General features: G+C 29.5%; 2 protein-coding genes across 4 annotated transcripts in view; both read right to left on the bottom strand.

The window, feature by feature from the left end:
- Positions 1–525: 525 nt before the first annotated feature.
- LOC130896630 (uncharacterized) lies at positions 526–5,734 on the bottom strand. The gene is made up of 2 exons (XM_057804836.1): positions 5,440–5,734; positions 526–1,642 (listed from the first exon to the last, which is right to left on the bottom strand). Exons 1-2 carry the CDS (start codon positions 5,645–5,647, stop codon positions 1,092–1,094), a joined length of 759 nt encoding a protein of 252 aa, XP_057660819.1. The 5' UTR covers positions 5,648–5,734; the 3' UTR covers positions 526–1,091.
- A 2,637-nt stretch (positions 5,735–8,371) lies between these two features.
- The window catches only part of LOC130896627 (heterogeneous nuclear ribonucleoprotein K), a 30,054-nt gene continuing 14,219 nt past the window's right edge, over positions 8,372–24,206 (bottom strand). For 2 of the 3 annotated variants that reach the window (XM_057804832.1, XM_057804830.1), the window contains 6 exons: positions 20,370–20,498; positions 20,094–20,308; positions 19,889–20,022; positions 16,386–16,528; positions 14,762–14,931; positions 8,372–10,177 (listed from right to left, as the gene is read on the bottom strand). In XM_057804832.1, coding sequence (XP_057660815.1) covers positions 10,147–10,177; positions 14,762–14,931; positions 16,386–16,528; positions 19,889–20,022; positions 20,094–20,308; positions 20,370–20,498 — 822 coding nt within the window. In that variant the 3' untranslated portion in view covers positions 8,372–10,146. Of the gene's footprint in view, positions 10,178–14,643; positions 14,698–14,761; positions 14,932–16,385; positions 16,529–19,888; positions 20,023–20,093; positions 20,309–20,369; positions 20,499–24,206 lie in introns of all 3 variants that reach the window. The other variant, XM_057804831.1, reaches the window with a different exon arrangement.

Raw genomic sequence — 24,206 nt, 5'->3', positions numbered from 1 at the left:
TGTTGTTGGTTTTGAAATGAAAATATGTCTTTCTGCAACGTTTATTGAAAGATGAATAATTGATAAATTGTTAATTGAATTTGATTATTTCTCGGTATTTGTCTGTTTAGCCTTGTTTTTAATATTAAATAGAAATTAGAAAAATTTTTGAAACTAATGATAAACAAATTTGAAAATAACGATCGGGAGTTTTTATTAACTCGTAAAATTGATATGAAAATCAGAATTTTGGGTTTTTGATAGGAATAAGTTGATAAAAAAAGTGATATACTTAATATAATGATGTCATCATTTTTGGTAGGTGAAAATTTGATGATATACTTGTAATTTTCTCATCAAAAATTACTTTTTTGACATTGTCACGAATTGGGTTACGAACAATATGATTTACATCTTGTTTTTTGGAAAAATTTTGTAATTTTTGAAATTTGAGGTTATATTTGATAGACTACTAAATTTACTACGATTACATTTGAATAAAAAATTATTTTGTTTCTTTTAAATTACGAAATCAAAAGCTAAAAATCAGTTTCAACATTTTATTTACATACGAGGTGTGATTAAAAAATATGACATTCGATTTTTTTCATACAAGTTTCATATACAAAGTAAATTCGATCTGAGATAAAAAGGTATAGTTTCAAGGGGGACAACTATGAATTTCGTGCTGGTATTAGGAGACGAATCAAAATGAGCAAACGACGTATTATATCTGTCTCATTTAGAAGGTTTTTTTTTTTTCGAAAATAATACATTTTTCGTTTATTTAAAAAAGAAGATTTATAAGTTGAAATAATTTTATCGTTAATCAAAAACAGTACTGTTTGATTACACCTCGTATATTATCGACGAAATCAAAAGTGTATTGAGAGACTATTTATGTTGGATGATAGTTACGAGGGAAGTATTAAAACTTCCAATAACAAGGATTGAGTTTTTTTTTCGCAAATATTTTAGTTTTATAATGTTGGTAATAAAAAAGTATCTAGAATACAAGATATTTTATTATTAGTATCCTGTAAATACCTTAAAAAAATTGATATATACATATAAAAATAAAAAAAAAATTAATAACAATAGAAAAATTATAATTATATATTTTGAACGTTCTTTCGAGGTCTTGCGGCTTCTCGTATAACGTTCCGTATATTCCCGGCGATACGATTTCCAGTCGTAACAACAGTATTACCAATTGTTTCTATATCTTTAATAACCTTCTTAACAATGTTATTCCCAAAACTTACCGTAGCTCTAATGCTTTCTCCTATCGAGTTTGCCAATGGCGCAATTGCGGGATCTAGAGCCGGTACTGGACGCGAATTTATTCCTACATTAGTGTAAACAGACGTAGTTGATTCGGTTCGAGTCGTAGTCGAATTCGACGACGATTGTGTTTGATCGGAAGAATCGTCGTTGTCGAATCTGTTCGAAATGACGTTCGGATTGGCGACGGCGGCGGCGCTGTCGCCGTGAGTTTCGAGGAATTTTTTTACGTATAGATCGTCGGGGTCCCATTCGGCTTTTAGTTGTTCCCAGACGGTTTCGTATCTGTTCATCAAACCTTTTATGGCTTGAACGGTGGCGATTTTTTGTTTTTCTGTACATCGTTTGCAATTGGTTCGTAACGCGTCCGGTATAAGTTCTGAAATATTCGAATACAGTAAAAATTTGACGTGAAAAACTTTATTTTTAAACAACAATTCAATTACTACGATTTGGATTTATTTTCCAAATTAACTTAATAGGTATTTCCATTTCATAATAATTGATTAAAACGAAAATTATTACAGTGTTTTCAAAATAAATGTTTTTTAACGTATAGGTATAGAGGTGCGACAGTTTGAAAATAACCTAATACCGAATTACGTTGTTATAATGTAATAATAATTCAGTGTTGCCAACTAATGAATAATATCACGGCAGTATCTTAAATATTCTTCCTAATCATTTATCTGAATGTCAAACGGAGGCGATTAAAGAGATATACAGAATGAACGCGAGCATGACGCGCTCTAACCTCACTTTTCGAGTTTAGTTTGTAGAAAAATCTAATTAAAAATCGTCCATGACCGTTTAAAAAATCTTGATATATATGCACTTTTAAGGTTATGTTCCGTCTACCGCTTTAACGCTACGGTAGTTATAGTTGATTTCCGCCATATTGCTAACGTCATCTGTCAAAATGTAGCATGAACCTGACAGATAGTTGATTTCCGCCATATTGCTGACGTCATCTGTCAAATTGATTTTAAAATCCATATAACAGAAATTGTTTTCGTTGTTGGATAAATTTTTTTATACTGATCCTTCGGCAACGTCATTTTTTAATTGATGTTTCCTCATTATTATAGAAAAAATTAACGAAATTATGTTACTACAATGCCTCGTTTGTAATTTTCATCAGTTTCTGTATCCAAACTTTGTCCATTTTAGACAAATGAAAAGTCGAATTTGAAAAACAACTTCGTCAAACGACCCTCGTATATAATTCTTCATATATAATATATTTTTTGACATTTTTAAACATATTTGAATCGTTCAAACGATGTAGTATTTATATTTCTACTATTTTATATGAAATAAAAATAAAGCGATTATATAGCTGACTTATTTCAGTTTTAGTTTGTTATACTATAGGCTATAATCAAAAAAACCTGTTTAACGTGTGCTTTTTTTGTTACAGTTTATAAAACAAGTTATACCACCCATAAAAACAAAAAAAAAATGACTAAAATTACGAAAAAAAAAAGACTTAATCAATTCAACAAACATTTTCAAAACATGGTATTAATTTTTTATTTATGTGTTTCTTTGTTAGGCCGGAAATTAAGTATGTAGATGTTAGAGCCGAAATAATATAAAAAAAAATCATCGAGGTCATCTGCTTAAATAAATTCATATAATTTGCAAATTGATTAGGAAGAATTTATTCAAAATTATTCATTCTGAGAATGATGTGCATTAAAAAAATAAACAGGGACGATCTTATAAGGTTATAAAGTTATTTTCCTTTCCTTTGTTTGTAATTGATTTAATCACAAATTATTAAATGGAGATTTTTCTATAAAATAAATAATAAACAAAGAAAATGAAAAATATAGGTCACATTCTAACCATATTTTATGAATGCCGAGATTAACCAACGAAAATTCCACGTAAATTAGAATCATTTAATGAACGTTATACATATTTTTTATTTTATAAATTATGAATCTTTTTTTTAAACATTTCTTTTGTTAAAACCATTTGTAAAACGACCTTGACGAAATACGTGCGTTGCACATCTTTTTATTGCTACAAAGACACATGTACCAGATATAATTCGTTTAGTAGATTCATACTGAGATTTGTATTCCAGTTTCTATATTATCGTTTCCGGAATCTTGAAAATATATGTAAAACCTTGTTTCTTTCATAATTTTATCGAATTCATTAGAAACTATTTTTATTTTGGTTGTCTATGTGTCATTAAGCAACTCGATAATTCCTTGGAATCGATTCGAATCAAGTCTCGATTGAACGAGTTGTTTCCATAGAACTAGTGCCCGTTGTATAATACAAGCAGGGTCGAACTAGAAGTTTATTCGATTAGGGATATGAATATTCAATTTATTGGTGAAATACGTTGAAAAATAGTAAATTATAGGAATACATACGAGGGTGGTTCGAATATAAACCGGAATTTTGCAATAAACAATTTTATTATTAAGTAACATACCTGAAATTTCCCCGGAATCGAATCTAATAAAATCTCGATTGAACGGATTGTTTCCATAGAACTAGTGCCCGTTCTATGATACAAACAGAGTCGGACTAGAAGTTTATTTTTCGAAAAAAATCGATTGGGGATACGAATATTCAATGTATTGGTGAAATACGTTGAAAAATAGTGAATTATAGGAATACATACGAGGGTGGTTCGAATATAAACAGGAATTTTGCAATAAACAATTTTATTATTAAGTAACATACCTGAAATTTCCCCGGAATCGAATCTAATAAAATCTCGATTGAACGGATTGTTTCCATAGAACTAGTGCCCGTTCTATGATACAAACAGAGTCGGACTAGAAGTTTATTTTTCGAAAAAAATCGATTATTGATATGAATATTCAATTTATTGGTAAAATACGTTGAAAAATAGTGAATTATAGGAATAAATACGAGGGTGGTTCGAATATAAACAGGAATTTTGCAATAAACAATTTTATTATTAAGTAACAGACTTGAAATTTCCCCGGAATCGATTCGAATAAAATCTCGATTGAACGGATGGTTTCCATAGAACTAGTGCCCGTTCTATGATACAAACAGAGTCGGACTAGAAGTTTATTTTTCGAAAAAAATCGATTGGGGATACGAATATTCAATTTATTGGTGAAATACGTTGAAAAATAGTGAATTATAGGAATACATACGAGGGTGGTTCGAATATAAACAGGAATTTTGCAATAAACAATTTTATTATTAAGTAACATACCTGAAATTTCCCCGGAATCGAATCTAATAAAATCTCGATTGAACGGATTGTTTCCATAGAACTAGTGCCCGTTCTATGATACAAACAGAGTCGGACTAGAAGTTTATTTTTCGAAAAAAATCGATTGGGGATACGAATATTCAATTTATTGGTAAAATACGTTGAAAAATAGTGAATTATAGGAATACATACGAGGGTGGTTCGAATATAAACCGGAATTTTGCAATAAACAATTTTATTATTAAGTAACATACCTGAAATTTCCCCGGAATCGAATCTAATAAAATCTCGATTGAACGGATTGTTTCCGTAGAACTAGTGCCCGTTCTATGATACAAACAGAGTCGGACTAGAAGTTTATTTTTCGAAAAAAATCGATTGGGGATAAGAATATTCAATTTATTGGTGAAATACGTTGAAAAATAGTGAATTATAGGAATACATACGAGGGTGGTTCGAATATAACTTTATTATTGCTGAATGTTTTTTTTATATATATATATATATAAAAAAATTTTCAATTAACTGTATTTGCGTGAGTTTTTCAAGAACGTGATATATTTTTAACCTCAACTTTGTAGTTTTACATAATTTCGAGATTTCACTTTCTCGTTTTAAGTATTTCAGAAACATTAAAAAACGTGCCTTTTGATTAATATCAAATTAATTCACAAAAATATCATCTTATGCTTCTTTATATGTTTTTTTGAAATAAAAGCAATAAATAACTAGTTTGTCAAGATTTTTCCGTTTGTTTATTCAATATTTAAATGAGGAGAGCATCTTTTATTTTTTTTGTCATTTAATTAATGCTTTAAAATATTCATTAAAGCTATTTAAAATTATTATGATTATCACTATAATTAATCTCACGTCATTATTTTATACGTTTAAAACTCCATTATAATTTTCCATAGTTTTATATTAAAAAAAAAATCAAATAAATCGAAATTTCTTACTTTTAAATTCTAGTCCTTCGGGCGAGCACGGCCCTTTATTGAGTATACACGCCGTGTAATAATAAACCAATCTTCTATTACTCAAAATCATCTCTACATCGACGTGATCGTATTTGGTTGTATAATATTGGTCCCTTCGACCTAAAACTGGAGCCGACACGACTGACCCACTTAACCCTACGACTAATAAGCAGACGAACGGTACCATCTTTTTTATCGAACTACTCCGAACGTGACTTTTGCGGTGCAATTCTTTTAGTGTGCTTCTTTCCTATACGAAGGATTGTTTGTAACTGTTCTCTTTAGTGATGATTTGTTGTTGTTTCGGTAGATTAAAACCCAAGGTTATTGAAAGAGGAAAACACAGACGTTAGTCTCTCGTGTGAGGTGCATATACGTAAATGTCTTTTTTTCTAATTGATTCTTTATTTCGTATATCAAAATCACATTTTAAATTTCTAATGAAACGGATTTAAAAAAAAAATGTAACTCTGTAGGAGATATCAAGATATTTGATGTTGGATGTTAATAGTACAGCTGTTTAACAACTAGTTTGGCGTGAAAGCTGCATTTTATCGATAAAAAATGTCAATGAATATAATTATATAATGTTTAAACTATTTATGAGATTACTTTTACTTTCGAATCAAACGTGAATTCGTAAACTTTATTTTAAATGAAATATAAATGCTTATTTTTAGAATTGAATTAATTATAATACGATTTAAATAGGTGAATCCATAATATTCTCTTTAATTTATTATGTTTTGAACATTGCAAGTATTATTAGCATATTATTTTGTTTATAAAAATTATTTTTGTTCTAAGAGTAATCGGCAACACGGCAACATATTAATAGATACGTCGTGAAGTTGGCTGCAAGTGCGAATAGACCGTTTGTGATTATAATAATAATAAAGAAAATAATAACGAACTTTGTTAAAACACAGTGATGTTTCATTTTAATAAAACTAAAAATAACAATTTTATTATGAATAGTTTAAAAAAAAACTGTTTAGAAAAATCAATAAGAAAATTTGTTATAAACATATCAGTTGTTGACATTAAGGTCTATTATCCCTTCTCCCTATATGACAAGCGCAGCCGCCATTTTGTAAGAGGGGTACTTTGTTATTGTTTGGTGTAATAATTGTTGTGTTAGTAATAAATGTTTTAGAACAAATTATTAATTGATAATTTAATTGAATTATATAATAAAGAATTGATAAAAAAGTGGATAAGTGTCACGAGCGTTCGCGAAAAGTTGAAAAGTGAACTTTATAAGAGGTTAGCTGTCAAATAAATTAGGTAAATAATTATTGTATCATTAAATATGATAATTTATTTTTAGTATATGTAGAAAGTTTCAAATTGAAATCGAGGCTGTTCATCATTCATATTATAAATATCAAAATTTAAATATTTTCAGACATTATCAACATAATTATGGGATAACATGTATATTATTTATAAGATGTAAAAGAAAATGTATATTGGTTTCATAATTGTAAGTATTTTTTAATCGAGACACTATAATTTTCTCTAGTATTTTACTATTTTAACAATTTTTACGCGTTTATAAAAAAACTACGAAAAAAATGGTTGTAATGAACATGTACAGAAAAAAATTGAAACGAAAAATTGGAAACACAGCCCAGGAGTATCCCTCATACATCGATTTTATTATCATATGTTTGTTTTACGTTATGAGATTGACGATTTTAGGTGTTATATAATAAATTGTTTTATGTATAATATCGAAAAATTATTAATTTTCATCCAAATTTAAATAAATTATGATAAACTGTTAGTGATATTATATTTGTCTATGTGTGTAGGTATAGATTGACAGGGCGAAAAATTGTACTATGAAATTTATCGATTTTAAACAACGATGTATAATCGATATTGTGGATTTTTGACAAGTTATTGATTTTTTTTATTACCATAGTTATGAATACTTTCTATATATAATATCGAAAAAATATTTGTTTTTAATTAAAATCACACGAATTATAATAAACTGTGATTTGTATTGTACCTATTTATGTGTGTAGATATATATTGACAGAACGGAATAGTGTTAAGAAAAACATCGATTCTAAAAAACGACGTATAATCGATATTATTTGACAGGTTCGTAAATGACATAGTATCGATTTTTTTAAATACCTCGATGTACTATTTGCATTATACGCTTCGCATGAAGTATTTAACCTCAAACTGAATGAAATAAAAATCGGTAGATAATATTTCCGTTATTTACATTATGCCGTTTCAACTAATTTTCATTCAAGGTTAGTTTTATGTGACTACAGAAGACAATAGATCATTTGGGACGCAGTGTACGTGTCTACACCCTACTCGCATACTAATGTTTTACGATTCTCATTCATAAATTGTAGAATTTCGAGATTTAAGTAAGTGTTAACCTATATTAGTTAACAGTGGTTTGAATATTGTTTTCTACGCTAACCAGTTTTTCTGTCAAATAACCAGGACTACAACACACACAATTATACTGTTGGACGCACGTTTAGATAACAGAATTAACGTCTTCGTTAACTTTACCTGTCATCTGTCAAGTGACAGTGACTAGAAATCATTGTTGACCTTTTGGTAGAAATAATTGGCAACATTGACGCCTGACAGTTGAGTAAACACTATTATATAAAATTACTAAGACCTGTCACTTGTCAAGTTATTTCAAATCAAAAATAAACTACAATGTTGCCGGATTTAGATATATTTGTAGATATTTATTCATTTTAGTACAAATATTTGACAACATTGTTTAATATCGTGGTTTTTATGTGTTATGTGATGTGATAGTTGTGTATTAAAGGCGATGGGGAGTTGATTGATTTTTTTTTTGTTTCCATCGAAAAGTTCTGAAAAACCTGGAATTCGGGAAGGAAAATAGAAAAAAAAGTTTTTTTTTTATTGAAATATTTATTATCTCATTACATTTTATGATAGATACGTCAACACCTGACAGTTGAGTACACACCATTTAAAATTACTAGAACTTAACATTTGGTTGTATGATATTAGTATATATATATAAAAAAATGTGGCTTTCGCATGTCAAAGGAGAAATTTTTTTAAATATTTGTACTGATTTTTTACGCAATGTACTCTACAGTAAAGAACAGATGATTCTTTAAAACGGTACTGGTAATATTTAAAGTTTCAAATTAGTACTATACAAAACAATTACGATTAAATCTTATAAATGTATACTAAAATAGAGAAAAAATCATTATTTTCGAGGAATAAACTGATTTTTTGTTTATACACCTTGTCTGTAAGAATTTTTCGGTTCCAAATTTTTTTAAACACCCTCGTATAGTAACTTTCCGTTAATGTTTTCGAAATTTTAATAGTCTATAGTTTCAAATTCAATCATATATCTGTTTACATCGATTAATTAAATAAAATCATAATTATTATTTTTTTACGAAAATTGTACCGGGGTACTACTAAAAATAATTTCGATTATTATAGAACCTAAAAATATCAAATTCATTAAACTACTCCTCATAAAGTGTTAGATTGAGCAAAAACGCTATTTTGAGAGTTGTACTATTTTTTAGAAAAAAATCTTATGTACAAGGGTTATTCGAAAAGTTGTTCATTTTTCGTTTCGATCTATTTTGATGCCACTGTATAATAGTATGTAATTGAAGAAAATGTTGATTTTTTTTTCGAAAACTTCATGTACGAGGGTATTTCCAAAAATTGAAACTTTTTTCGAAAGTTATTAACGTCGTTTATTCGAATTCATTAAAATACCCCTGTATAATAATTCACCTTCCTGTAAGCTGACGTATTGAAACGTCTTTAGTCTCTCAAATATATTTTAACGCCTTTATATAATGATTATTGAAAAAATCGCGATTATTTACTCTTTTATGTTGGGTATTAATTTTTTTACGAGAATTTCACATACAGGGGTACTCCTAAAAGTTGTTTCACTTTTCTCTATGTTCAATCCACATTTTAGTCTTGAATTTATTATAACACGTTTGTATAATGATTAATCAAAAAAGAATCGCCATTATTGTAACATTTTTATGCAAAACTTTTATATACAGGGGCGCATTTTAAAATCTTCTAAGTATTTAGATAAAAAAATTGTTGAAAAACTTCCGTATAATGACCAATTGAAAAGAATAGCGACTTTTTGAATATGTAGTATTTTTTTCAAATTGTACAAGGGTAATTCAAAAAATCAGTTCATTTTTTACTACATATGAAAATTTGCGAAATTAGATTCACATTATAGAAAGTTAGTTCTACGAAAAATAATCAGAGATAGTGAATTTTTAAATCAAGGAGTTTTTTTACATATATTTGAATATTGAAAATACTTGAAATTTTTTTACTAATTATTTTAAATAAAGTATCAGAAAATTTTTTTTTTCAAAAAAAGGAGGAACTAAAAAATTGAATAAAGTAAATATTCTGTAAAAATATAGAAATATAAGAATAAATTCCCCATTTTTTTTTTATAAAAATCAACTTATACAGGTCGGAAATATAAAAATAGGGGGAAAAATTATTTTCGTATTATAAAAAATGTATGTGACGAGCTAACCAACCATAATGCTCATAAAATGGAATGTTACACTATTTGAAATTAATAAAAATAATGGATAAAAAAATGTTCATTCTCTTTCGTACGATAGGCCCCCTTTACTCAACTTAATAATTACGGTCGGTGTTGTTATGCACACTGCAAAAAGAAAAATTAATTATAAACAAATTTATATTTAATAGTGTGAATTTTATAATAAAATTTACGAAAAGATTAATTGTTATTTACAAAATAGATAACGTTACAAAATTTTTTTCAAAAAACAGTCAGTGATTCCAAAATATTGGTCCATCTGAAGGAAATTGAAAACAATGTATGTAGTGAGGAAAAGCATCCAAATTAATTGTTCCAAAGTGATTCTTAGGGCTTTAATTGTCTATATTTTGGTTTGAACCCCGTAAAACACCCAACTGGTGTAAGAATTATATCCATGAGACCTTTGTATGAGTCTGTATTTCAATATGTGTTCCGAAACAGTTTTATTTTAAAATTTCATTCACCGATGAAAATTAGTTCAACTACAGACACCATTACATCTTGATATATGTATCTTTTGGTACGGTTAACATCCTGGAGGCTTCATTGGGTCTTGGTATCTTCAAAAATTAAACCAAACCACTTGTTACGGTCAACGGAAATGGTTATGACACCACGAACATGATAATACTAGCTGGATCTGACATTCAGGCCCGTCCAAGCTACCATAGGAGTGTGAACAAACCCTATAAGCATTAACTAACAGAAAAAGAACAACTACTCCATATTATGACCCAGAGGCTTACTGTGGCATCATGATATGGCAACGGAGATGGTTATGACAACGGATTATTTGTTTGAAAGTATTGGTGGTGGTACTATGTATGATAAGGTAACATGTTGTACTTCAACAATCTCAAAATGCATCTTTTAGGCTGGAATGAGCCTAAATGGATCTTTTTAGACCTTAATTCCACTAGGAAAAGCACCCGGTACGTTTCAGACTCGTCAAAGTTACCGTGGTAGGAATGTGGACAAACCCTACAACCACCAGCTAACAGAATGTGGCTACCAGAGTGTATCCGTACCCAGACCCAGATCCCTACTGTGGTCTAATGAGATGTCAACGAAGACAGTTATATCATGAACTATTGAAAATATGGATATAGTGGTACTATGTGAGATAAGGCAGCTGTTTGTACTTCAACAATCTCGAAATGCATCTCTTTGGTACGCAGAAGAATAAAACTACTGGGAACAGTATTTAGTAGGTTTCAGGCACGTCCAAGCTACTCCAAGAGTGTGAACAAATCCTATAAAAAGGGAGACTACTCCATATATTGATCTAGAGCCTTATAGTGGGCTTAAAATGAATCGAACATATAGCTAAAGGATCAAATGGAATCTTAATTGGAAAAAAACTCGTGGTCTGATCAAATATCATTGTTAAGACGTTGAGGAATGTTAAATGCAGTCTAAACAATCTTGGACAAGTCTAAACCATTGGTAAATGAGACAAAAACCTCTCATTTGCTCTAAAGTTGTGGGATTTAAAATTTCTCCGTCATTTCCTGTGGCGGCAAGTAAAATCGCTGTTTTATGGTGTTATAGTCGAGTTCAACTTGGTCATGCTCGAAAAAGTGGTGGTCCAAGGACAGCTTTTAGGGCTGTATTTTCGAAATATTTTTCAATTCTTCCGAGTTGTCATAAAATTTCATCTACTGCTTCGTATTTGTGTCATTCTACTCAATTATCCACCTTTTTGATGGTCTAATATCCATAGTGATGTTTCTAGCCTTGTTTGTCCGATATATACGAAATGGTGTTGTAGAAGACGGATAACTTTATGGGATGATTAGTGATTCCTTGTTAATAAAAACAGAACAACAAAATCACTAGTCTTCCACACAACGCTACCCAGTTAGTAACGATTCCCCAATCCACCGCTGTCCACGTTTTAGTAGTGAACACAATCAAAATTTGTCAATACAGAAAAAAATGTTACGATTTGTGTTAAATGGATTACGAAACGTGCGGTATATACAAATATTTTTGAATCGGTTGGTGAATTACTGGTCTGATACGTATAAAAGGACGAGTCATAAATTCGTGAAACAAATTTTTTCTTTTTTTAATTGGGACGATACGTTTTGTTCGATTTTTTTCAAAATTTGTAAATTGGTTTGTTACATTTCAATGTCTGCATGTATGTTTTATCAAAATAATGAACTTTCGTCTTCTAATTTCTGTTTTTGTTTCTTTTTATACGAAAAAATGTTATTATTTTAATGGTTTGTTGGTTAGGTTAGGTTAATCTAAACAATTTTTTATTAATTATGTATAATTTAATTTTTAGTCACTTTTTACCAAGAAAATACGATTGTTTGGACTAATTTGCTCGATTCGAAAGCTTTCGGTGTTTCTATTTCAGTTATCAGTGTTTCAATTTCAGTTATTAGTGTTTTAATTTTCCATGTTTTTATTTCAGTTTGTAGTGTTTCAATTTTAGTTTTGGGAGTTTCAACTTCAGTTTTTAGTGTTTTATTTGCATTTTTCATGTTTCGATCCCATTATTCAATATTTCAATTTTCTGAGTTTCAATTTCAGTTGTTGTGTTTCAATTTCAGTTATTAGTGTTTCAATTTTAGTTTTGGGAGTTTCAATTTCAGTTTTTAGTGTTCTATTTTCATGTTTCGATTCCATTATTCAATATTTCAATTTTCTGAGTTTCAATTTCAGTTTTTGTGTTTCAATTTTAGTTTTGGGAGTTTCAACTTCAGTTTCTAGTGTTTTATTTGCATTTTTCATGTTTCGATCCCATTATTCAATATTTCAATTTTCTGAGTTTCAATTTCAGTTGTTGTGTTTCAATTTCAGTTATTAGTGTTTCAATTTTAGTTTTGGGAGTTTCAATTTCAGTTTTTAGTGTTCTATTTTCATGTTTCGATTCCATTATTCAATATTTCAATTTTCTGAGTTTCAATTTCAGTTTTTGTGTTTCAATTTCGGTTATTAGTGTTTTAATTTTAGTTTTCCATGCTTTGATTTCAGTTTGTAGTGTTTCAATTTTAGTTTTGGGAGTTTCAATTTCAGTTTTTAGTGTTCTATTTTCATGTTTCGATTCCATTATTCAATATTTCAATTTTCTGAGTTTCAATTTCAGTTTTTGTGTTTCAATTTCGGTTATTAGTGTTTTAATTTTAGTTTTCCATGCTTTGATTTCAGTTTGTAGTGTTTCAATTTTAGTTTTGGGAGCTTCAATTTCAGTTTTTAGTGTTTTATTTTCATGTATCGATTCCATTATTCAATATTTCAATTTTATGAGTTTCTATTTCAGTTTTTGTGTTTCAATTTCGGTTATTAGTGTTTTATTTTCATGTATCGATTCCATTATTCAATATTTCAATTTTCTCAGTTTCAATTTCAGTTTTTGTTTTAATTTCAGTTATTAGTGTTTTAATTTTAGTTTTCCATGCTTTGATTTCAGTTTGTAGTGTTTCAATTTTAGTTTTGGGAGTTTCAATTTCAGTTTTTAGTGTTCTATTTTCATGTTTCGATTCCATTATTCAATATTTCAATTTTCTGAGTTTCAATTTCAGTTGTTGTGTTTCAATTTCAGTTATTAGTGTTTCAATTTTAGTTTTGGGAGCTTCAATTTCAGTTTTTAGTGTTTTATTTTCATGTATCGATTCCATTATTCAATATTTCAATTTTCTGAGTTTCAATTTCATTTTTTGTGTTTCAATTTCGGTTATTAGTGTTTTAATTTTAGTTTTCCATGCTTTGATTTCAGTTTGTAGTGTTTCAATTTTAGTTTTGGGAGCTTCAATTTCAGTTTTTAGTGTTTTATTTTCATGTATCGATTCCATTATTCAATATTTCAATTTTCTCAGTTTCAATTTCAGTTTTTGTTTTAATTTCAGTTATTAGTGTTTTAATTTTAGTTTTCCATGCTTTGATTTCAGTTTGTAGTGTTTCAATTTTAGTTTTGGGAGTTTCAATTTCAGTTTTTAGTGTTTTATTTTCATGTATCGATTCCATTATTCAATATTTCAATTTTCTCAGTTTCAATTTCAGCTTTTGGTGTTTCACTTCCAGTTATTAGTGTTTCAAATCAAATTATTAATGTTGCAATATCAGTTTTTAGTTTTTTATCTTAATCAGTTTTTGTGTTTCGTTTCCAAATTTTATTAGTGTTCAAATTCAATTGTCAGTGTTGCAATTTCGGTTTTTAGTGTTTCGATGTCAAAACTTTTGGCTTCAAATCTATTTTTCAATGTTTCATTTACAGTTTTCAATAAAACAAGAGTGTTTATAGAAAATTATAGGAACATTGGTCAAAATTAATGGCACAAGAACAAGGTCATGGTGTTTGCAGTCTGAAATGGAAAATTTTTAATATAATTCTCTTACGAGAAATGATTTTCTATCAAAACATTAATAATTATCTGGTATAACGAAGAAATTGCTTCCTCGTCGTCCAGATTTAGTTCTATGCGATTTATAAAGATAATAGAATCAAATTTTTTGTATTAGACCAGGAATTTATGAACCGATGTATGCGATTAAAAAGTATTAGTGCTAAAAACACGGTTTAGTTCAATCAGAGCGTACAAATATTTATTTACTTATGAAACATTCGGCAGGTTTTTGATTATTTCCTTCCCAAACCGAAATTCGCGCTGAAAAAATCATCAATTTACGATAAAAATTGAAATTTCACATCATTACATTCGTTCGACTCACCTCTGTTGTAGCAGATACTGCGCCATCTGTATTTGATTGGGATTACCGGTGATTGTAATGATTCGATCGTTAGAACCGGGTAAAGGTTCGTCGATTGTGATATTAGCACCGGAATCCATTCGTATCTTTCTTATTCTACCACCACCTTTACCTATTATGGCACCTGCGAGCTGATTAAACAAACAAAAACACGAAACTTCAATTTTGGCTCAAGAAATTTTCAAATTTGGTAAAAAGAAATACGATTACGGAAAGAAGGAATCGAGGAAAATATTTTTAAATGGTAAAAAAGTTGGGAACCGATGATTTGGAAACGAAAAAATTGGGAAACAATAATTATCGAATTTAGAGCTACTAATTTTTATCTTTATCGATGAAAAATTTGGAAACTCCTGGTTTTTGTGACTATTAGTGATTAAAAATTGGTTACCACCGGATTTTTACACCTAGTGATGTAAAAAATTGAATAACGCTGGTTTTTACGTCTATTTATTGGCTAAATGTGAGTACCGCTGGTTTTTACGTCTATTAATTGAAGAAATTTGAGTACCGCTGGTTTTTACGTCTATTAATTGAAGAAATTTGAGTACCGCTGGTTTTTACGTCTTTTAATGATTTAAAATTGAATACCACTGGTTTTTACGTGTTTTGACGTAAAGAAAATTGAGTACCGCTGGTTTTTACGTCTTTTAATAGAAGAAATTTGAGTACCGCTTGTTTTTACGTGTATTGACGTAAAGAAAATTGAGCACTGCTGGTTTTTACGTCTTTTAATGATTTAAAATTGAATGCCACTGGTTTTTACGTATATTGACGTAAAGAAAATTGAGTACTGCTGTTGATGGGAAAATCGAGTATCATTGTTTTTAAAATTCGTAGTGTAAATTCGGTACCACTGGTTTTCGTTTATAAATGCATATAAATAACGACAGTTTCAAGTCTATAATTAAATTTTTCATATGTATAAATGTTTAAAATTCGGAACCACTGGTTATAGATCTGTAAATTCCAAAAAAAATGAGTTACAGTGGTTTTGAGACTTGTACCGAGAAAAAATTGGGAGCCACTGGTTTTTTTTTGGAAAAATTACGTGTCACTGTGATAACTGCTGATTTTTATGTCAATTATCGAGAAGAAATTTAATGCCACTGGTATTTGAGTCTAATATATACAAAAAAATTCATTACCATGGGTTTTATAGAATGAGAACAAATTCTGCGTTAATGATATGATAGAAAATTGGGAACCGCTGGTTATTATACCAATATTGAAAAAAAAAAAATTGAGTACTGCAGATAAATTTTTTTTGGTATAAATTTATATATAAAAAATTGATTACCACTGATTACATGGGCCGGAATTGTGATTATTTGTAATAAAAAATGAGAACCACTGGATTATGTATTTACTATTGGAACAAATTGAGTACCGCTGATTTTTGGACGTAAAAACATTTACCACCAATGGTTTTATGGATCCTATTGAAAAAAAAAAATTTGACCAACGATGGTATTTGTGACTATTAGTGAAAAAAGTTGGGAACCACTGGTTATTTGCCTTATGATTGGAAAAATTAATAGTATGGTGTTTGTTTTTACGATTATTCGTGGTAAATGATACTTACGTCTTTCGGAATTGTTACTTGTGTACTTTTTCCTGCCCCTCCGCCGCTCCCGAACGCACTACCACCGGTCGAGCTTGGTGCTGGGTTATTGAACTGGCTATTGCCACCCCAACCATTACGGTCGAACGGCGCCCCACCAGAACCTGTTTTTGGAAAATTCGAAATTAGATTTCGAATTAATTTCGTTACTCATCACACTGATTGAAACCCGATTATATCTATTACTACAAAAAAATTGGGAACCGCTGATTTTTTTTCGTCTATTTGTGAAGAATAGAGTACATTTTTTATATTTATTCATCAACCTATGGTCTATTTGAGATAAAAAATTTAGAACCGCTGGTTTTTGTGCCTTAATACTTGAAACAAATTTGGTACCACTGATTTTCTCACTTAAAATGAAAAAAACTTGACTAATATTGGTATTTAAGTCTATTTAAGATAGGAAAATTGAGTACCGCTGGTTCTGATGACTTGACACTTGGAAAAAGATTCGGTACCACTGGTTTTATTACTTAAAATGAAGAATAATTGACTGCTTAAGTTTTTTCGTCTATCCATGAAAAAAAATTGACAACCACTGGTTTTCATGTTTTCTAATAAGAGAAAATTTACTGCGAATTGTTTTCATGCCTTTAAATTTGAAAAAAAAAATAGTACCACTGGTTTTATGACTTAAAATGGGAAAAACCCCAACTGCTAAGGCTTTTTGCGTTGATTTTTTAAATAAAATCAAGAACTGCTGGTTTTGCTGCGAATAAATATCGAGTACCACTGGTTTTCTTACTTAAAATGGGAAAAACCCTACTAATATTAGTATTTAAATCTATTTGAGATAAAAAATTGAGTACCACTGTTTTTTTTCGCGTGAAAATTGAATACCAGTGGTTGTTATATCTTAATATGAGTTAGAATTGGGTACCATTCGTTTTATTGTCTTGATATTAAAAAAAAAAAAGGTTCGGTACCGGTAATTTTACAGCTCAAAATGCGGAAAACTTGACTGCTAATGGTTTAAAAATCCATTTGAGAGGGTAAAAATTGAGAATCACTGGTTTTGTGAGATAAAATTAACTGCTAAATTTTTTACACTCAAATATTTACTGCCACTGGTTTTTATGTAGATTTATGAGAAAAAAATTTGCTGCTAACGATCTTGAAGTGTATTTGGGAAACCATTTATATCTATTATTGAAACCAAATTGAGTAACATTGATTTTTGGGCCTATTTATATCCAAAAAAACTTTGAGAGCCGCTGGTTTCATCACTTATAATGGGATAAAATCAATTGTTAATGGTTTTTATGTAGATTTATGAGGAATCCATTGGATTAAGAGAAATTTATAATGAGAAAAAAATTGAGTATCAACTTGGTTTTATGCTTTAAATATTGAGAACCACTGGTTTTATAACTGATAATGACAAAACTACGTCTGCTAACGATTTATACGTTTATTTATTAAAAAAATTGAGAATCGCTGGTTTTTGTGGCTTTTTACTCCAAAAAAAATTTGGAACCGCTGGTTTGATCACTTATAATGGGATAAAATCAATTGCTTATGATTTTCAAGTCCATTTATGAGGAAAAATTCAGAATTCATCCGATTAATGATTTCTAACGAGGAAAAAATTGAGTAAAAACTTGGTTTTATGCTTTAAAACTTCAAAACTATTGAGAGCTACTGGTTTTTTGGCTTATAATGAGAAAACTCCGACTGTTAGAGATTTTTAAGGCTATTTTTGAGAAAAAAATTGAGAATTGCTAGTTTTTGAATGTATTGTAGGAACCAAATTGAGTGGAAACTAGTTTTTGTGGCTATTTACTTCAAAAAAAATTTGGGACCGCTGGTTCGATCACTTATAATGGGATAAAATCAATTGCTTATGATTTTCAAGTCCATTTTTGAGAAAAAATTCAGAATTCATCCGATTAATGATTTCTAACGAGGAAAAAATTGAGTATCAACTTGGTTTTATGCTTTAAAACTTCAAAACTATTGAGAGCTACTGGTTTTTTGGCTTATAATGAGAAAACTCCGACTGTTAGAGATTTTTAAGGCTATTTTTGAGAAAAAAATTGAGAATTGCTAGTTTTTGAATGTATTGTAGGAACCAAATTGAGTGGAAACTAGTTTTTGTGGCTATTTACTTCAAAAAAAATTTGGGACCGCTGGTTCGATCACTTATAATGGGATAAAATCAATTGCTTATGATTTTCAAGTCCATTTTTGAGAAAAAATTCAGAATTCATCCGATTAATGATTTCTAACGAGGAAAAAATTGAGTATCAACTTGGTTTTATGCTTTAAAACTTCAAAACTATTGAGAGCTACTGGTTTTTTGGCTTATAATGAGAAAACTCCGACTGTTAGAGATTTTTAAGGCTATTTTTGAGAAAAAAATTGAGAATTGCTAGTTTTTGAATGTATTGTAGGAACCAAATTGAGTGGAAACTAGTTTTTGTGGCTATTTACTTCAAAAAAAATTTGGAACCGCTGGTTCGATCACTTATAATGGGATAAAATCAATTGCTTATGATTTTCAAGTCCATTTTTGAGAAAAAATTCAGAATTCATCCGATTAATGATTTTTAACGAGGAAAAAATTGAGTATCAACTTGGTTTTATGCTTTAAAACTTCAAAACTATTGAGAGCCACTGGTTTTATGTTTTATAATGAGAAAACTCGGACTCAGACAGAGATTTTTAAGGCTACTTTTGAGAAAAAAATTGTGAATTGCCGATTTTTATATCTATTATTAGAAAAATATTGGGAAAAATTCACAGCCATTAAAAGCTATAGTTTAGAACTAAAATTGAATACCTGAGTTTATTTTCCTATAAAAACCTACAAAAAAATGATTTTCACGTCCATTAATTTGTAAAAAATGAAAAATAAAAAATTGTTATTAAATAAAATAATTATACAAACCTCCTGAAAAAGTTTCATCACCGTCTAGATTTAAAAAAATTGAAGAAACACTTAGAATTACGTCCTTGGGATCTTCTTCGGTGAAAATTTCACTTATACGATGATCCATGATCAAAGTTTACAATATTTCCAAAAGAAAAAGTGAAAAAAATTAACCTCAATGTTTCAATTTTTAGGTTAGACCTCCCAAATTTTTAGTTTCGAGATTATTTTAATGGGGAAAAAAAAATGTTTAGAAAGAATATTTCTGATCTAAATAACTTGAGGATGGCTGAAGAATCAATTGTTAAGGGATTTTAGGAGGAACCGATATTGAAATATTTAGTCGAAGAAGTCACCGTATCCCGAAAAACTCACATTTCCCTTGAAAAATAAAAAGGTTAAATCAGAATTGAAATTAAAATAATAAACAATTTTTAATCTAAAAAAAAATATTTATTTCTAATTGTTTAAAAAAACTGTTCCAAAAACAATATTAATTAATTAATACATTTGTTTATTTTACGGACCACCGAAGAAGATCTCCTGGACGTATCCCGAACATTTTAGTAACGACTTAAATATTTATTACCTCCTCTGGATCCAAAGGAGCCTCCACCGCCTCCGAAATTATCGCGACCTCCGAAATCACGATCTCCTCCAAAAGAATCTCGGTTACCGCCTCCGAAACGATTTCCCGGTCCCATACCGCTACGATTACCAAAACTACAAAATTTATTATGTATATATATATATATATATATAAGAAAAAGGATTTTTTTTTCTTTGATATTTACCCTCCGAATCCACCATCGCGATTTCCACCTCGATTCATCGGTCCCCTAGGTCCGAATCGACCGCCGTCATCTCTCATATTACCCCTAGGACCGTCGTTGTCTCTGCGGTTTCCGAATCCACCGCCTCCCGGGTTACCCCAACCTCCGTATTGATCTGCGTATACCTCATCGTAATTGTGGGGGTCGTAAGGGTTCACGGCTCCTTTAATTGGACTCTAAAAATCGAAAAAACTCAAAAAATTCAACAAATCAATAAAAACAAAAAAGGATATTTACCTGTTTAATTAGAGTCAAAACCTCTCTGATTGTTTCGATGCATTTTGCGGGTTCACCTGTTATCTTGACGACACGATCTGTGCTTTGCGGCGCCAAATTCGCGTAGATTTTGATCCGGGCTCCGGTTTTCTGAAATAACGAAAAAACAATGTATGCGGTAATTGGAAAAAACCCACAAGAAAAATAAAAAAATAATAATCGGTATAGCATCGCGTGAACAGGGCTTTATACTTCGGGGAAGCCAAATAACAACAAAAGAGCTTCAAAATCTAAAGAAATAAAAAAAGTTGTTGTATTTTGGAGGTCTCAACATACTCTAAAATTAATAGAAATATATTTTTTTTTTCATTATACTGTGGAGAACCGGAATAGCCATTGCGTGAGCACGATAAGAATCGTGTGACCAGAGCTTTAGTAATAATGGAAATTTTTATTGTACTTCGAAGGACCCGATAATAATTGGAATAGCATTCGCGTGAACAGAGCTTTAGTATTAACACAAATAAAAAATTCTTATGTACTTTGGAGAATCCAATTATGACCTAGAATGGCATCGCGTGAACAAGGCTTTAGTTTTGACAGAAATAAAAATTTTATTGTACTTTGAGGAACCTAATGACAGACGGAATAGCATTCGGGAAAACAGAGCTTTATTATAAATGGAAATTACAGAAATAAAAAACTTTTCCTATATACGAGGGGTTTGCACGATTTAAAACTGATTGATGACAAATCTAGTTGTAGATGACCATCGATTATCGCAATCAAAGAAAATATTAAGAAAAAATGTTTGAAACGAAAATAATATTGAAAGAAAATGTTCGAAACTAAAAAAATATCGAGAAAAATCTTCCTAACGCACATACAATTATCTCAATTTATCTCCAGTTTTTGGATCACATATTAGCCTGATACGGTTCCATGTGACTTTTTTTCTTATTCATAAAAAGCTCAGATTCAATGAAATTTATCATTTTTAGTCATTAGTGATTTTTTCAGATGATTACAAAAATTGTTTTTTCAAAAATATATTAAATGTAATGAACATTATTTTGTTATATTCGAAATTAAATTGTTTTTTAAAAGTAATTCCGAATATTTTTGGATCCTCCCTCGTATACATCATGATTCTTGTTTATAGTAAAGGAAAATACGTGAATTTAAAAAAGGATAAAAATTTATCGATATTTTTTAGACAACCTCGTATGAAAATTTCTCAAAATAAAAATTATTTACAAGATTCTGTAAAAAAAGTGAAATAATAATAATAATGAGGTGATTTACATAACTTAGTGAATCTAACCTTGTACTTGTGGACGAAATACCGCATCCATTTCCGTTTTGGACCATTAATTTTCAAGTTTAAGACAATTAATTATTAAAATAAAACACGCAATCGAAACTTTCGCGTATACCTAATTAAGAATAAACTTTTGACGGATGTTTCCAAACAATTATCACAATTAAAACCTGACCTAACCTCAATCACGTACAAAACAAAATGTTGTACGATTTTAATTTAATAATTTTTTTCCGGATATAGACCCGATCGTATAAAGTAACGTCATCACGAGGTACGGGTTACAGTGAGACTAGAAAGGTTGGCACGAGGAAAGCCAACAAGGTGCGCCACGTTGCCAAATTATTAAAACTGCATAAATTATTATGAAAAGTTCGACGTACTCTACAAATTTATTTCACGTTACAGTTTATCATTTATGAATTGTTTTTTTTTTCTTCTTTCGTTAACGCGAATTGGGAATATTTATAAATATTAGTGAATAGATTGTAGGGATATTGAGGGAAATTTGAGTTAAATTAGACATCGCTGTTATGAGAAGGCGCCCGCAGCTGGTATTGATTAGGGGGTAGGCGGAGGCGCGCCTGCCTGACTCCACACGCGATCCCGTGTACAGACATAAGGGGGACATCAGCCTACGGGACGCGTACGTTTTACCGTCGTCACTCACCTGTCCACTTTCCGTTCCACCTGCCAATGTTACGAGGCAGTTGGGTAAATTCGGAATACGAAAAAAATTAAATTGGAATCGATAAAAAGATGTTGATATACGAGGGGCGATACAAAAAAAAGTTTGTGTGCAAAGTCGAATTTATTGATTGGTTATTATAAATGATATCAATCAAAGTCGAATATCAAGGTCATCATCGTTATTTTCTTCGATTCCAAAAGCACGACGTAATTAGGGGTAGAACGAATTATACAAGGGGGTATTGAAATGTTTCCAATTTCCTATTCTATTTTTGTAAATGAAAATGTAGTGAAACAGAAACTTTGAAAATAATCCTGATGTTGTAAGGCTACTAAACTTCATATAAACGTAAAAATAAAAATTATGCGTGTATCGAGTTAAATACGCATTTCTATTTAATAGCGGAATGGAACTTTTTTCCCACACCTCGTATTATTCCATAGATTATTTATTTTGGGACGATTTTGGCGCTTTTCTATTCTATTGTAAAGATTTTTCGATCTCCCCTTCTTGTTTCAATTTTTTTTTTAAATTACGAAACAGATTACGTCACTGACACTTGATTTTAATAAGGTTATGTAAATATTATTTTTGAACCTCCCCGCGTCGAATTTAAAATAATCTCAGAACATTGCGATTAGTTCAAATTTTGTCGATTTTGCAAAAAAAAAAATCTAAAAGTCACTTTGCGTTAGAAATATAAATACGAGACGTCTCCAGAGATTTTGTTAGTAAACTGAATGATAGTTTTCAAATAGTACCGGATATAACGAGCAGAAAACATGTTCCTAAAATATAAATTAGTGAAAAGTGCACGTACGTTATAAATTAGTAAATAGTGTTTTAAGAAAAAAAATAATGATTAGTGAAAAGTGCACGTAAATTATAAATTAGTAAATAGTGTTTTAAGAAATAAATTAGTGATTAGTGAAAAGTGCACGTAAATTATAAATTAGTAAATAGTGTTTTAAGAAATAAATTAGTGATTAGTGAAAAGTGCACGTAAATTATAAAATAGTAAATAGTGTTTTAAGAAAAAAAAAGTGCACGTATATTATAAATTAGTAAATAATGTTTTTAAAAATTAGTGAAAAGTGCACATTAATTATAAATGAGTAAATAGTGTTTTTAGAAATAAATTAGTGATTAGTGAAAAGTGCACGTACATTATAAATTAGTTAATAGCGTTTTTAGAAATAAATTAGTAATTAGTGAAAAGTGCACGTAAATTATAAAATAGTAAATAGTGTTTTAAGAAAAAAAAGTGCACGTACATTATAAATTAGTGAATAATGTTTTTAAAAATTAGTGAAAAGTGCACATTAATTATAAATGAGTAAATAGTGTTTTTAGAAATAAATTAGTGATTAGTGAAAAGTGCACGTACATTATAAATTAGTTAATAGCATTTTTAGAAATAAATTAGTGATTAGTGAAAAGTGCACGTAAATTATAAAATAGTGTTTTAAGAAAAAAAAGTGCACGTACACTATAAATTAGTGAATAATGTTTTTAAAAATTAGTGAAAAGTGCACGTAAAATATAAATAAGTGAATAGTGTTTTTAAAATATTTGTACAAATGATATAATTACAAACAAAAATTTCGAAACCGAATATTCTCGTTGAAATTTCAAAAAAAAGTGAATAATCCGTGTGGAAACGTAACAAATCCAATCGTATCGTTACGAAAACCTCGTCAATTTATCCGGTTGGTTAGCGGATTAAATCGATCAAATTTTCTCAATCGAGAAAAAAAGTCACATTGAGAAATTTCGCGCAACGCTTCCCATCAGCTAATATTTATTGTACAGGGCATGAAAAAGTTGAAAATTTTCGAAAAACAAA

The sequence above is a fragment of the Diorhabda carinulata genome, chromosome 7 (genome assembly GCF_026250575.1).
Source record: "Diorhabda carinulata isolate Delta chromosome 7, icDioCari1.1, whole genome shotgun sequence".
Lineage (NCBI taxonomy): Eukaryota > Metazoa > Arthropoda > Insecta > Coleoptera > Chrysomelidae > Diorhabda > Diorhabda carinulata.
This window is presented reverse-complemented; position numbering and strand designations above follow the sequence as displayed.